Source organism: Saimiri boliviensis, chromosome 1 (genome assembly GCF_048565385.1).
Source record: "Saimiri boliviensis isolate mSaiBol1 chromosome 1, mSaiBol1.pri, whole genome shotgun sequence".
In the NCBI taxonomy this organism is placed as follows: domain Eukaryota; kingdom Metazoa; phylum Chordata; class Mammalia; order Primates; family Cebidae; genus Saimiri; species Saimiri boliviensis.
In genome coordinates, this window is record NC_133449.1 from 114,163,465 (window position 1) to 114,179,243 (window position 15,779).

Consider the following 15,779-nt stretch of genomic DNA (forward strand, 5'->3'; position numbering starts at 1 on the left):
CTCAGCCTCCTGAGTAGCTGGGATTACAGGCACGCGCCACCATGCCCGGCTAATTTTTTGTATTTTTAGTAGAGACGGGGTTTCACCATGTTGACCAGGTTGGTCTTGATCTCTCAACCTTGTGATCCACCTGCCTCGGCTTCCCAAAGTGCTGGGATTACAGGCTTGAGCCACCGCGCCCGGCCCCATAAACATATTTTTTGAAGTGGAGTCTCACTCTGTTGCCCAGGCTGGAGTGCAATGGTGCAATCTCGGCTCACTGCAGCCCCTGCCTCCTGGGTTCAAGTAATTCTCCTGCCTCAGCCTCCCAGGTAGCCGGGATTACAGGCGCCTGACACCATGCCTGGCTAAGTTTTGTATTTTTAGTAGAGACACGGTTTCACCATGTTGGCCAGGCTAGTCTTGAACTCTTGACCTTGGGTGATCCACCCGCCTTAGCCTCCCAAAGTGCTGGGATTACAGGCATGAGCCACGAGCCATAAGTGTAATCTTTGAGGTGGGAGAAGGGCAATATTATGCTTACCACAATTACTTGTACGACTTTTTAAAAACTTATTTATTTATTTATTTTTGGAGACAGGGGCTTATTCTGTCATATAGGCTGGAGTGCAATGACATGACCACAGCTCATTGTAACCTCGAATGCCCGGGCTCAAACAATTCACCTATTTCAGCCTCCTGAGTAGCTGTGATTATAGCCATGCTCGACCATGTCCACCTAAGTTAAAAATTTTTATTGTAGAGATGGGATCTCTCAGTGTTGTCCAGGTTTGTTTCAAACTCCTGGCCTCAAGAGATCCTCCCACCTTGACCTCCCAAAGTGCTGGGATTACAGGCAAGAACCACCATGCCCAGTCCTCCTACTTAAAAGTCTTGTATCATAACATTTTTTCATTGCTAAAAATTCCTCATAATCACACTTTTTAGTAACGCCTAATATTTCACTACAGGGAATGTACCACAATTTATTTAGCTGGTCCCCCATTTGTGGTCAAATGTACCACAAACTTTTTAGTAATGCTTAATATTTCACTTCAGAGAACGTATCACAATTTATTTAGCTGGTCCCCATCATTTTACATTTTCATGATTAAAGATAATGACTGTCATGAGGAACATCTGTGGGCTTTTGTGGGGTGAATCAGAAAGGGGTTAAGGGAAGTGACTTGGTGGTCAGGAAGATCCGAGTTCAAATCCAGGCTCTGCCTCAGTTTATTACTGTCATTAGAGTCTTGGTTTCCTCCTTCGCACAAAAGGAACCCTTACAAAAGCTCCAACCTCATAGATTTCTAAAAACAGGTATGTTGAGATAAAATTCACATAACATAAATTCATCTATTTAGGCCTGGTGCAGTGGCTCACACCTGTAATCCCAGCACTTTGGGACGCTGAGGCGGGCAGATCACAAGGTCAGCAGTTTGAGACCAGCCTGGCCCATACAATGAAACCCCATCTCTACTACAAATATAAAAATAAGCTGGGCATGGTGGTGGGCACCTGTAATCCCAGCTACTCAGGAGGCTGAGGCAGGAGAATTGCGACCCGGGAGGCGGAGGTTCCAGTGAGCAGAGATTGGGTCACTGCACTCCAGCCAGGGCAACAGAGTGAGACTCCATCTAAAAAAGAAAAAAAGAAAAGAAAAATGAAATCCACCCATTTAAAGTCTAAATTCAATGGTTTTTAGCTATGTACCATTTTGGCAGGATTCAATGATGTAGAATCATTTGTTTGATGAACAAACTGCCAGCATGATTAATAATTCTCTGATCATAATTTTCATTATTTTTTTAGGCAAGGTTCTTGAGAAACATCAACACAGGATAAAAGCCTATAAACTTCTCAAATGTTTTGTAAATAGGTTCATGAAGATAGAGGGATTTTTAAATGTGCTTTTGGTCTTTTGGATTTTTGGTGTTTCTATAGAATTTGGGGGCATAGGGGGTGGTATGAAAGTGTTGGGTTATTTGGTTCAAGATACCTTCTTTCATTCCCTTTTGTTGCAACACTGAATTATACCCACCCTCAAACTGTACACACAGAGTAATGAGGGGAAGTCACTTCTAATTTGCAGACCCTCCCTGCCTGTCACCTCCCCCTGCAGAGCCACCAGGCTTCCTGTCTTTACATCCAAGTGAGACTCCTTCAGTGAGGGTTGCATGAGTACCACTTCTAATCCCCCACCTTAACTCAAGCCAAGCCAGTTTCATGGGCAGAAATCAGAGGCAGGGGTCTCTGCCAATTCCATGGGGTGCCCATCCAACCTCCCAACAAACCACAAAAATATTCCATTTGGCCGTGGGTGACAGACTGCAGGTTTCAGGGTTGAGTTAGTATAGTGTCGGCCAAATGCAGGAGTGTGTTGCACCAGAGTGGTGTGTGGGTGAATCCTCAGCATCCCGCAGGTATGGGAGCAGGTTACATGAGATGGGTGTGGGCTACGTGGTGAGGGATGAGAGGAAGGTGCACGGAAGGTGGGTGGGGCCAGAAGTGGGCGAGGGTGGAGGTGAGGAATGGGGCCCCAGCAGAGGTTGGACATAGTAGTTACACCAGTGGTTTGGAATCATTTTTGGGTCATGGCCTCCTTTGAGAATCTGATGTATGCTAAGGAAAGAATGAACACACACACACACACACACACACACACACACACACACACACTCGGCAGGTTGTGTCAGAGGTTCCCAGAACTCAGGAAATTCATCTAAGGACTTGGAATTAAGACTCTCTGGTCTGGACTAGTTCAAAGGGACTTGTCAGAAACAAACCCTAAAGCTGCATTAAGAGCTTGAGAATATTTATGTCTTCTAGTGTGAAAGAGATTTAGAGAGGTTTGAAGGTTTGGAAATTAAATTTCAAAGTCCACTTTTTCCATTAATGTTTTTTTTTTTCTGGTTTTTATTTGGAAAGTTTTCCAATTCTAACAAGAAGTTGCAAGCTCATGTACTCTTCAACTACATTCACTAATTACCAAAATTTCCCCCCACTTCCTCCCCACTCCTGATCTATGCGTGCTTATGCTCTCAGAAACCCACGTTTTTTCTGGAGAGTCATTTTAGACTAAGCTGCAGATGTCAATACTTCATCTCTACACGCAAGACACATAAATCCTAAAATTAAGGGATTCTCCTGCATAACTAAATACAATGATCACACTTAAAATTTAACATTGATACAATGTAACATTGTGTAAGATACATTAACATCCTGTAATATACACCCTTTATTGAAATTTCCCCTGGAGTACCCTTCTATTAGGCTGGTGCCAAAGTAATAGTGGTTTTCGCCATGACTTTCTTTTTTTTTTTCTTTTTCAAAGTTTTAAAGGCAGATTTTGAAAAAATCGCCATTACTTTCAATTGAATTTCAGTAACTTTTGCACCAACCTAATATGAGCTGTATTCTTTCTCCCTCCCTCCTTTCCTTTTTTTTTTTAACCCGGATTTTACAACCACCTTCTTTCCTTTCTATCCTTTCTACTTTTTTTTTTTTTTAATCCAGACTCTAATTCAGAATCATACTCTTCATTTAGTTATGTCTCTCAGTCTTTAGTAATCAAGAACACTCATCCAGTGTTTCGTTTGGGTTTGTTTCTCCTGCGACATTGACATTTTTGAAGAACACAGGCTAGCTGTTTGGCAGAATGTCGCCCAGCTTGGATTTGTCTGATGGTGTCCTTATGATTAGATTCAGGTTAAACGTCTTGGCGGTAGTGCCGCATGGGGGATGTGTATAGAATGCCTTCTCAGAGCATCACACCAGAGGATCAGTTGGTTCCCCACTGATGAGAAGTCGGATCCATTGGTAAGATGGTGACCTCCAGTTTCCTCCTAGTAATCCCTAAGTCATCTGTGGGGTAAAACTGTATTCACTGAAGGTCTCTGACTGTCGCAAATGCTGGGAGAGCCAGTGGTGAGCCGTCCATAGTCTGCCCTTGCTCTTGCACTGTTTTTACAGGGGAGGGGACAGACAATAAAACAGGAAACAATTAATGAGAAGATATGCAATTTTATGAAGCATGTGGACAGGGTGCTGAGACAGAGAAGTATCGACTCTAGAGAAAGTGATCTTTAAAGTGAGACTTGAGCTGGGGGAATGCCTGTAGTCCCAAGTCCTCGAGAGGCTGAGGTGTGCTATGCCAATCAGGTGTCATCACTAAGTTTGGCATCGACTATGGTGACCTCCTGGGGCTGGGGGACCACCAGGTTGCCAGATGGCAAACAGCAGGTCAAAACTCCCATGCTGATCAGTAGCAGGATCATGAATAGCCATTGCACTCCAGCCTGGGCAATACTGTGAGACCCTATCTGTAAAAAATACTACTAATAAAGAAAAAGGTGAAACTTGAATAGGAAAAAGGAGTCACCCTTGGGAAGGTGGGGTGGAGGGGTTGGGGGTGGCTTCTAGTCAAGCTTGGGGGATGGAAGGAACTGAAAGATGGATGTGTGGTGGTCTCAAGGTGGGAAGAGTGACAGAAGCAAGGCCCTGTGTCTGGTAATGATAATATTCAACACATAGTATCTTAATATTGAACATCATCCTAAGTGTTTCACATGGTTTACCTTGTTTAGTTCTCCTTGCAGCCCCGTGAAGTGGGTGCTATTACTGATTTTACGCTGTAGAATCTGTGAGACAGAGAGGTTGAATAATTGGCCCAAGGTCACACAGCTTGTAAGTAGCAGTACTGGATGGATCTGACTCCACAGTCTGTGCCCTTACCTTTGTCAAGGAGGAAGGCCCAGGGTTTCATCCAGAAAACAGAATGTGAAAAGGGATTGGAATCAGAGCAACCTGGACGGGGTGCAGAGGTTCTGTCGCGAAAGGAGGCTGGATGAGAAAGGAAGTCAGAAGAAGGGCTTAGAAGGTTAAAGGAGATGAGTGTTCAGGGCTGCAGGCAACACCGGAAGCCAGGCCAGCTCAGTTGGCCACCCGCCCCGGGTGCATCTCCAACCTCAGTCTGTCCCTTCAGGTCGGATTTACATTCTCCTGCTCTCCCTCCTCCTCAGCAAAACCAGGAGATTTACAGACTCTCAAAGTCTCTCCCCACAAATGACTTACTAATCACAAAGGGGAAAATTGTAACTTTGCAGTGGCACAACCTGGCCGACTCCAGCTTAACCAAGTGACCGAAGTGGGTATTCAGAGGGTTCTCAGGGAAGGCTGTGGAGGGGCATTTGGGGGAAATGTAGACGGTTTTTATGAGGAGGACCCTGAATGAAGGGGGTGGAAAGTCTTGGGGACTGAGGAGTCTGTGGGAACAGGGAAGGGTCCAGAGGGGGAAGGAGGGGTACGTCCCGGGGGGAGGGAGAAGTATTGAGGTGGGGAGGTTCTGAGGTTTGAGCGAGGCCCTGGAGAGAGACTTGACAGTTTGGGTGAGAGGAGGGTATGGGAAGTGTTGGGGGGCAAAAGCTGGGTAAGTGCAGAGCTGGGGGCAGGGTCTCCACGGACAATCTTGAAAGGGTCGGGACTCGAAGGGGAGGGTTCTAGGGCAACGGCCAGTGGAAGGGGGGCTCCTGCGGCGTGAGGTCAGGCCGGCCCGAGCGTGAGGCGATTTGGACAGCCCGGCTTGGGGCGGCGGGAGGGCCATGGTGGGAGAGGGCGCAGGGGAGGGGGCGGGGCGTGCCGGGGCGGGGCCGGGGCGGGGTCGGCACCGCCCGGCGGGTCCCCCCGCGCTGCAGGGGGCGCTGTGAGCCTGGGCGGCCCCAGGCCGGGCGGCGGCCGCTCCCCGTGAGCGCGGCCCCTTTTCCGGGTTTCCTCCGCCTCCTCCTCCTCTCCTCCTTCTTCTCCGCTGCTGCCGCCACTGCCCCTTTCCCGGCCGGTGGCTGCCGCTGCCGGTGCCGCCGCCGCCGCCTCCTGGGGGCCGCGAGCCGAGCGGAGACCGCCGCGGAGCGCGAGCGCCGCCCGCCCCGCCGCTCCGCCGGCCGCTCCAGGGCCGGGCCGGCTCGGCCGGCGCCCCCCGCGCCCCCAGCCCGCCCGCCCCCGCGGGCCCGGCCTGGCGCGGCCGCCCGCTGCCGCGCTCCTCCTCCTCCTACTCCAGAGCCCGGCGGCCAGCCGCCTCCTCCGCCCGCCGCCCCGCGCCCCCCGCTGCGCCGCCGCCGCCGCCACCCTCTGCGCCCCGCGCCGCCCCCCGGTCCCGCCCGCCATGCCCGGCCCGGCCGCGGGCAGCAGGGCCCGGGTCTACGCCGAGGTGAACAGCCTGAGGAGCCGCGAGTACTGGGACTACGAGTCTCACGTCCCGAGCTGGGGGTAAAGCCGCCGCCGCCCCCCGCCGGGCCCGCTGACCCCTGCCCCCGCCCGGCCGCCCCCCGCGACCCGCACTCGGCCAGGGTGGTGTCTCCCGCCGATCCCTCCGCGGCCCCGCCGGAGACGGAGGTCCCGCTCTCGCACATGTCCTCGTCTTCCTCTTCCCTCCCCTTTACCCCCGTTTCGTCCCTTTCTCCCCGCTTTGCGCACCCCTTTCCCCTAAGGAATGCTGTTTTACTCGGGGAGAAGTGTGGGGTGCACGGATCGGCGCTGGGTGGAAGTGAGGGAGCAGCCCTTCCTCACACTTTTGGGTTTCCACTAGGGTGGGAAGTCAACAGCTGTCCTCTGGAGCTATTAAAATTCTCTGCCTTTTCGGTTTTCTGAGATGAGGTGGTGGGAGGAAATTTCTTAAAGACGTCCGCGTTTTTAAAACAGGGACCGTCTACCTTCAGGGTGTGAAACGGGAAGCAGGTGCTGTGGAGCCGCGGGGCAGAGGGGGCACCCTCTAGGCCTTCAGGACGGGTGCTTTGTTCGCCCCTCTGGACTGGCTCAGAGCGTTGCCTTCCTACCCCATCTTCCCAAGTTAGGAGAGACCAATTAGGGTAGGAGCTCTGCAGAGTGAAGGGAGCCAAGATTACGTCGTGGCTTTCATTTAGGGAATGAGTTGTGACGTGATGTATAGACACTTCCAAGTGTTTGCCTGGCGGAAGCGGTTGGATGACGTGTATGGTGGGCATAGGCTTGGCTAACCCCTAGTCCTGGCATTTATGTGTGTTTCTTACCTTTTACAGTAATCAGGATGATTACCAACTGGTTCGAAAACTTGGTCGGGGAAAATATAGTGAAGTATTTGAGGCCATTAACATCACCAACAATGAGAGAGTGGTTGTAAAAATCCTCAAGGTGAGTGTCCTATGAGTGATATGTAACATTTGTCCCCCCACAGGGCAAAAGGATGTAAGCTACCCCAGTCACATTCTAGAATGGGCAGTGCAAGCTTGAATTTCATTATTTATTTATTTCGAGTCAGAGTCTCAATCTGTCACCCAGGCTGGAGTACAGATTATAGTTGACTGCAGCCTTCAACTTCTGGGCTCAGTGATCCTCCCATCTCAGCCTCCCAAGTAGCTGGGACTACAGGTGCATGCCCCCATACCCAGTTATTAAAAAAATTTTTTTTGTAGAGACAGGGTCTGGTCATGTTGCCCAGGCTGGTCTTAAACTCCTGAGCTCGAGCAGTCCTCCAGAACGACTCCTTGCAGGCCTTCCAAAGTTGCTGGGATTACAGGTATGAGCCACTGCACCCAGCCCATACTCAAATTTTACTTCTCTGATGTCCCTTCGTTACTTCTTTTTCCACCCCATTTTCCTCTGAACTTTCAAGGAAATGTGCAGACTGGTCACAAATCTAAGCTCAGCTCTTAAGTTCAGGAAGATGTTTGTTCTAAAATGTAAATTATAGGGGCCTAAAGCAAAAATTACAAAAGGGCTCCATTTGTTAAAAAATAAAGAGGTATTCAAAAGACAGAGAAGCCATTCTCAGTTTCAGTTCTCCTTGAGCACTGTGCTTGTTACTCTTGGTGCATGATCTACCTCATTCCAGAAAGAAAGTTGGACAAAATTGGAGTGACTTCAGAGATGTATTTCAAGCCCAAGTGGAAGGAAATTCCTTAGTGGATAATCACTTGTTTTTTCTTCTTTGGCAGTAAAGTTTCAGGTGGCGTGGATATAGTGCACTAGTAGTGCTGAGAAGCTTGTTGGGAAGCCAGAGAGCCATTGTTGCTTATCAGCTAGTAAAAATATAGAAGAATTCGCTGATAATTACTAAAGTAATCACTGGAACAAAACTATCTTAACATACGGTTTAGTGATCTCAGTTTGATAATGCTATGCTTTTGTTATCTCTTTGATGAAGATGATTTTAATGAGCATGAAGGGTCGGCTAAATTTTCCTTCAGGTAAATGATTAGTTGTGTAGTTTTAGTAATGTTTTATAGGGTACAGTAAAAAGTAATTCGTAGAATCTGTGATGGGTCCTCATTATTGCCAGATCACTTCATGTGGGTACATGTCATTCAGTGAGAGATTGAGAAGATGGAAGAGTAATGCAAGCACTTTTGTATACATGTGATTTCCCGTGTGGCCCTTTTGCAGAGGTTCTGTGGACTAAGAATGTGGTATTGAAAAGCTGTTTCTGTGTGTTAGGGCAGCTGTGTAGGTAATCCCTGTTTAATGTGAGGGGTCAGGGTTAACTTTCTGGTAATCATCTTTCAGAAAAATGATCAGCTCCATCACTCAATACATCCTAGCCTAGTGATGAAGGAGCAGAATTGCAGGAAGGAGAAATAGACAGTCATTTGTGTTCTCAGGCACACTAGGGATCAGAATCTGTGAGGAATTGATGTTGAAGATACTGAGTGTGACTCCTCTCTTCCCTAAATATGAATTACACTTACGAAGTCACAAGGTGGTGGTGGTGGTTTTTTTAAGTCACAGGGAAATTACCTGTAAAAGCCATACATTAGCTTTATGTACATAATCACAAGTTATTAATAAGCTGCTTCAAATCTAAGAAGCAAGGCATACATTGAAATTAGGAATATCCACATTCTACTGCTGTACATTTGGAAGAATGAATTGCTGACTTTAAAGCAATTCCAGAAAAATGTCTAAACTTTTGTGCTATGGCAGCATTTTTAGAGTAAGTGTACAATTTTCTGTGGTGCTTTTTTTTCTTTTTCTTGAAAGGAACGGCATTCAGCGTGTTCATTTAGGAGAGCATCACCTTGCTGCTTCATCATCCAAAGAGCTTCATAGGGTCTAGCTTTTCCCTTACTCTAAAGATTCTTAGCATATGTTGGGGAACCCAGTATGGAAGCTGCTGCAGGTTGTTTTTACAAATGGGAGACTTAGGCACAAAGGAATTTACCTAACATCATTATGTTGATTGACCATTACCCAGAACACCCGTTTCCTATTTCTTCATATCTCTTACTGCTCATTTAGCATTGGATTGTAGGATTCTAAAGCTGAGCACAAAAGCAAGTACCAGTGTCCTGGAATTAGACTTGGGAGGCCCCTTTGATACTCTAGTTAATAAAATGTTTCTTGTTTCTTCTTGTCTCTTTTGACATTGTTTCTTTTCACAGTGCAGTCTAAACCGCTAGTGAAAACTATACTCACTTCTTTGTATTTTTTCAAAGCCTGGTAGCATTTCTATCCAGATTTTGTTCCTGTCTGAAGGACAGGGTAATATATCACTAATGGCATTATTGTGGTTTTAAAAAGAACAGGGTCTTTAGCCAAAGTTGTGCTGCTTTATTCAAATAAGTTGAAGTTATGACTAATAGCTACTATTGTGGTGCTTGGTCATAGGAAATTAGGTCCTTAACGGAGTACCAGCTGCTCATAACTTGGAAGAATCTAGAACAGGCTTCCTTTTTGTATAAGCCTGCTGTATTTTAGCTGCAGGATTGTGTTATGCACATAGTGACCAAGATAGAGGGTATCTTTCTTGAAGACAAGCTGTCTTTTTTAGTCAGTAACATTTCATATCAGTTCTTTGCAATATGTAAGAATCGGTGGATGATGAGTTACTACAGGGGAATTTTATATCATTTAATTTGCATTCGATTTCCAGGTATTTTATTGATCAAAGTAAATGGAGCTACTAAGTTGTTTTAGGAATTTAGAAACTGGTGAGGAAAATTTTACTGTGCATCCTCAAGTGATACTCGGTGGCTAAAATCTTAAAACTTTCCAATCAATAGAGAGGTGGTATCTTTTTTGATAGATTGTTTTGAGGAGGAGGAGGAAACTGATAAGGGTTTATATGGCAGGGCAGAAAGCTACATTAGTGCTGAAAATTTCATCTTTTAATTTTGAAAAATCAATTCATCATTTCCTGTGTAAAAGCTCTTGGAAAAGGGTACACAGAAAAAGTGGCCACTTTTGACAACTTTTAGCATCTTATGAACACTGCCTGTATGTGTAGATTTCAACATTTCTTGGGGTCCTTGGGAAGCTTTCAGATTAAACTGCTATTGAAAGTTAAGAGCAACACTATTTTTAAAAAACAAATATATAGCATTTTGAATCAGTGCTTAAATGACTTGGAAATTCCCATATAAGTCTTCCTGTTAGTAGTAGTTATTTTATAAATAGCTTGACTATCCATTTTCCCAGAGATATTAATTCTTGAGCTTTAAACAAAGGATGGGGGTATTAAATTTTGCTCTTTAAGCATGTTTAGCATATTTGCAGATACTTTTTAAGTTTTGTGTTGTCAGTAGCTAGTGTTAAAAGGATGAGCGTTGATTATACATCCTGGTTGGCAGCTTCATCATGAGCTGGTGATCTTTATGTTACATCAAAATGGTGCTTTCTGCTTTATTTCTAACTTCTGTGGTAGGTTTTTTACCCTCCATTTAGGAATCTGTATGAAGACATCTTCCTGAGCAATACATTAGTGGTATTTATCTAAATTTTTTGTAACTTCTAGTTTTCACTAACGTCTCATGACATAAAAGTAGTGAAAACAGTATTGCTAAAGTATTGCTAACATTAAAAATAATGTTAAAAATTGTATGTGAACTAGGCTGTTTCTAACATTGTGGTAGGGGAGTCACGGATTAAGAGTATAGTTAACCTGTGTCACACAGAATCACAGAATGTGGGTGCTTAGAAACCATTAGAATCTAGGCCATTTTTACAAATCAACCAAGACCCAGAGAAAGGATGTATCTGCTCAGCATCATGTAGTCAGAGGGTGGAAGCACTCGGTGTAGGATCCTGTGTGCCTGTCCTGAAGTCTTGGTAGATGTGAGGAGCATAATTAGGACATTTTCTGGATGTTTGACTTTGTGTTCTACTGATCTGTACTGGAAGAATTGAGGGACACTCACCAGGAGTCAAATGAAGATAATTTGTTTCTAATGATTTTTAGTTATTTTAATCAAAGGAAGTATTTGACTTTGGTAGGTTGCTGGTTGAAGAGTGGAATCCAAGAGTCCTAGAGGGCTGTAGGGGCCCAGGCAGGGTTCTCTGTGATTTGTATCCACAGCAGCACGTTTAATGCTTAAATGAAATGCTACTTTACTGTCTTGGTTTGAAGCCTCAATAAGTAGTGTTTTTATGCTTTTTTTTTTTTAACCCATAGAGCCCCTCCAGGTCTCAGCATGATCACTTTGCCAGATTTGGGGATTAACAGTTTTATCCCTTTAATATATGAGTTTATTTAAGAGCAAACCACGTGTGAAAAGAATATCTTGAGATAGTGTACCCATTTTCGTGTATAAAGCAGGGCTTCAGATAGCTTCTAGAGCAGGCGTCCCTAAACTACGGCCCACGGGCCGCATGCGGCCCCCTGAGGCCATTTATCCGGCCCCCCCCCCCCCCCCCCGCCGCACTTCAGGAAGGGACACCTCTTTCATTGGTGGTCAGTGAGAGGAGCACAGTATGTGGCGGCCCTCCAATGGTCTGAGGGACAGTGAACTGGCCCCCTGTGTAAAAAGTTTGGGACGCCTGCATTTAATTTCAGGATCTGCCATCTTATAATCAGGGTGGTATAGTGTATGAAGTGCTATGAGAGCAGAAGGCTTGAGTTCCAGAACTAGCTTCTTCATGGATCCCCACTTCACTGTTTTCTCATCTATGAAATAAGCATGCATTTCCTGCTTAAGACACAGGGTTGTTAGGAAAGTCAGGTAAACTGTCGATTGATGGGTAGAGAGATAGATGATCATGTTTTTAAAAATCTACAAAATGCTTTTCTCAGGCCTAGGAAACGGTCTGCCTGGATTCAGGTGTTAATTCCAACTGCAGACACTCTATGACGTTGAACAGTTGCTTAAGTTCTCTGTGCCTTGGTGTCCTTCCTCAAGTAAAACTGTTAATAGTGCTCTTCTAAGAGGATTAAATGTACTTAAAACAGTGCCTGGCCTGAGAGATCAGTAAAGTATAGTAGTAATGGCAATATTACAGTTGGGCTGTGCAAATGATTTTAGAGGCAGAACCAGTAGTAGAAAGGGTTGCAACGTTCTCTTGATGTGATTCAAAGGGTCTGCTCTGTGCCTTGCCTTAAAGAAAAAAAACGGTGTTAAAACACATATAAACATAGGCCAGATGCAGTGGCTCACGCCTGTAATCCCAGCACTTTGGGAAGCTGAGGTGGGCGGATCACCTGAGGTCAGGAGTTCAAGTCCAGTCTGGCCAATATGGTGAAACTCCATCTCTACTAAAAATACAAAAAATTAGCCAGGCATGGTGTCAGGTGCCTGTAATCCCCATTGCTCGGGAGGCTGAGGCAGGAGTATCGCTTGAACTCAGGAAGTGGAGGTTTCAGTGAGCCGAGATTGCACCATTGTATTCCAGCCTGGGCAACAAGAGCAAAACTTGTCTCAAAAAAAAAAAAAAAGAAAGAAAGAAAAGAAAAGAAAAAAGAAAGGTAACAAACAGAAAATTTACCATCTTAACCATTCTTAAGTATACAGTTCAGTGGGTAATGTGCAGCCATCACTACCGTCCATCTCCGTAACCCTTTTTCATCTTGTGAAATGGAGACTCTGTATCCATTAAACTGTAACTGCCCATTTCTCCCTCCCCCCATTTCCTGGCAACAACCATTTTACTGTTTCTATGAAATTGACTACTCCAGGTACCTCATATAAGTGGAATTATATAGTATTTATCCTTTCGTGACTGGATTATTTCATACAGCATGATGGCATGTTGTCCTCCAGGTTTATCAGTGTTGCATGTGTCAGAATTTCCTTCCATTTTAAGGCTACATAATTTTTCATTGTATGTATATACCACATTTTGTTTAGCCATTTATCTATCAGTGGATGGGCAACTTGCATGTTTTAGTTATTGTAAATAATGCTGCTTTGAATGTGAGTGTACAAATACCTCTTGAAGGCTCTGCTTCACTTTTTTGGGTATAGGCCCAGAAGTGGAATTGCTGGATCATAAGGTGATTCTATTTGTAATGTTTTGAGGAACTTTCCATAGTGGCTATACCATTTTACATTCTGACTACAATGTACAAGTGTGGCTATTTCTCCACATCCTCGCCAACACTTATTTTCTGGGTTTTTTGATAGCCATCCTGACTTGTATGAGATGGTATCTGATTATCATTTTGATTTTATGCCTTGCCTTTTTAAATAATTTTTTTTAATCCTGAGAATAAACAATTATCCTCAAGGAGTTGATTGTGTAACTGAGATGATGAGACTTGAAAGATTAGAGGAAAAGTTTTCTGTGATGAAATAACGTTGCTCAGTTAATGTTTTTAGTTAGGTCAGATGCAGTGGGTTTTAGGGATGCCACCGGCGTAGTCAAATACATGCCATCATCCAGGCTGAACTTTATTTTACTATCCTTCCTCATTCCTGGCAACCATTGTTCATTGTAATTGTTCATTGCAGGTGATGAAATTAATATCTTAGTGGAGCAGTTGTTGGCTTGGTAGTAGAGTAAATGTTTGTAACCCAAATTGAGAGTTAGGAGCTGTTGATACATTTCTGCCTGGCATGAATTTGTCCGTTCATTTTCACCACTTTGTCTATTAGACTTTGAGTTTAAAAAAAAATTTTTTTTTTTTTTTTTTTTTTGGTTTGGAGAGTAGCTAAACTGTTTGAATCTTTTAAACAGATATTCTCTGAATGGGAATAAGAGAAACAGAGATGGAAGCTTTTTCTAGGATGCAAAGTGAAATTTGGAAATGTATGTGTTTTCTCTATTTTGTGTAACATGGTTACACAGATAGCTGTACAGAGCGATAGGCTCTGGACAGGAGAGTCAAAGCATCCTTATTTCTGTAAAACTCAGTTTATTTTCCTTAGGAGGCCAACGATCCTCCTTTAAAGATCCTAACTTTTTATTTGTGATTCACATTAAAAGGATCACTTTCAGTTCCTCAGAGCCCATTGGTGGTTTCGCTTCTTGGGTGTCTCTCCAGTTCAGGGGAATAAACTGAGGCTGAAGGGATCTACCTGTAGCCTAGTTCTTGATGGTTTGGAGGGAAGAGTCCTGGACTGTGGGTCGACCACTTTCCTTTTTTATCATCTCTTGGTCTTTTGTCAGCATGTGAGGACTCTAGCTGCCATGGGACTTCTTTGTGCCACCTTCAGAGTTGCCCTGCTATTCCCAGTCTCTACTTTGGGAAGTTGTTAGACAACTGGTGTACCGCAAAATGTGCTTCAGTTGCTACGTCAGATGCCTTTAGACGTATTAAGCGATAGGTTAATCTTAACTGGGTTGTCCAGGCCTGACCTGTTGCTGAATAACCAGACAGCAGTGCAAGACTTTACATGGGGCAGCATCATAAAGGCAACTAAGGGGTTGCCCCTGTAAGGAGTTAGGAGGACTGGTAGGAGTAGAAGAGGTTTTTTGGTGGATATAGGCCTCTGGCTATGGGGTTTTTTCTCTCTGTTACCACTCCCACAGATCTATAGCTGCTTTCCAGTACTGGATGACAACTCTAGAATTTTCTTAAAAGGCATTGACTAAACTGATAGTATTGGCTGAATTTATAAGTACAAGATAGCCAGCTTTGCTGGGCACGGTGGCTCATGCCTGCAATCCCAGCACTTTGGAAGGCCGAGGCAGGCGGATCACCTGAGGTTAGGCGTTCGAGATGAGCCTGGCCAATATGGTGAAACCCCATCTCTACTAAAATACAAAAATATTAGCCAGTTGTGGTGGCACATGCCCATAGTCCCAGCTACTTGGAAGGCTGAGGCACGAGAATCACTTGAGCCCAGGAGGCAGAGGTTGCAGTGAACTGCAATCGTGCCACTGCACTCCAGCCTGGGCCACAGAGCGAGACTCCCTCTCAAAAAAAAAAAAAAAAAAAAAAAAAAAAAAAGCAAAAGCCACCTTTTATTTTTCTTTTAACTTCTTAACATAATTTCAGACTTAAAAAAAAGTTGCAGGAATTCCCATATATGTTTCACTTGTTTCCTCAGGTGTTAACATTTGCTTTATCCTTCTTTGTCTCTCATATATACATCTATATAATTACATTTATGTTATATATTTTTTCTGAAGTGCTTGAGAGTAAATCATAGTCATCCATAAATACTTGAGTATGCATTTCTTAAAAATAAGAAGTTTCTTACATAACCCTACAATGCCTCAATCAAAAATCAGAAGGTAACAATTGATGCAATGCTCTTAGCTAATCTACAACTCTCATTCACATTTGCCTGTTATAATGTTCTTTATAACAAAGGAAAATCCCAGATTTCATGATTATATGCAGTTGTAGTCATGTGTTACATTCAGTTGTCACATTTTAAAAATCTGGAAGAGTTGCTCGGTTTGTTTCATGGCATTGACATACTTGAATCTTACGGGCCAGTTATTTTGTAGTGGGTCCTTTCCTGGCTATTTTTTGATTGGATTGTACAGGGCTCTTTTGCCCCAAAGTTTCGAGCTCCCTCGTAAACAAAAAAGGGACTAAGGAGTAAGGTTTCTAAGTGGAGTCGAGAACATGCACAGCAGCCACATCTGCTCTCCTGGGAATCCTGGCA

General features: G+C 44.5%; 1 protein-coding gene across 2 annotated transcripts in view; it reads left to right on the forward strand.

Annotated features, from left to right (window-relative positions):
- The first annotated feature begins 5,766 nt into the window (after window positions 1-5,766).
- CSNK2A2 (casein kinase 2 alpha 2) overlaps window positions 5,767-15,779 on the forward strand; it is a 39,232-nt gene continuing 29,219 nt past the window's right edge. Inside the window, exons 1-2 of one of the 2 annotated variants that reach the window (XM_039479046.2) lie at window positions 5,767-6,243; window positions 7,032-7,143. In XM_039479046.2, coding sequence (XP_039334980.1) covers window positions 6,140-6,243; window positions 7,032-7,143 — 216 coding nt within the window. In that variant the 5' untranslated portion in view covers window positions 5,767-6,139. The remainder of the gene's footprint in view (window positions 6,244-7,031; window positions 7,144-15,779) is intronic. The other variant, XM_074402254.1, reaches the window with a different exon arrangement.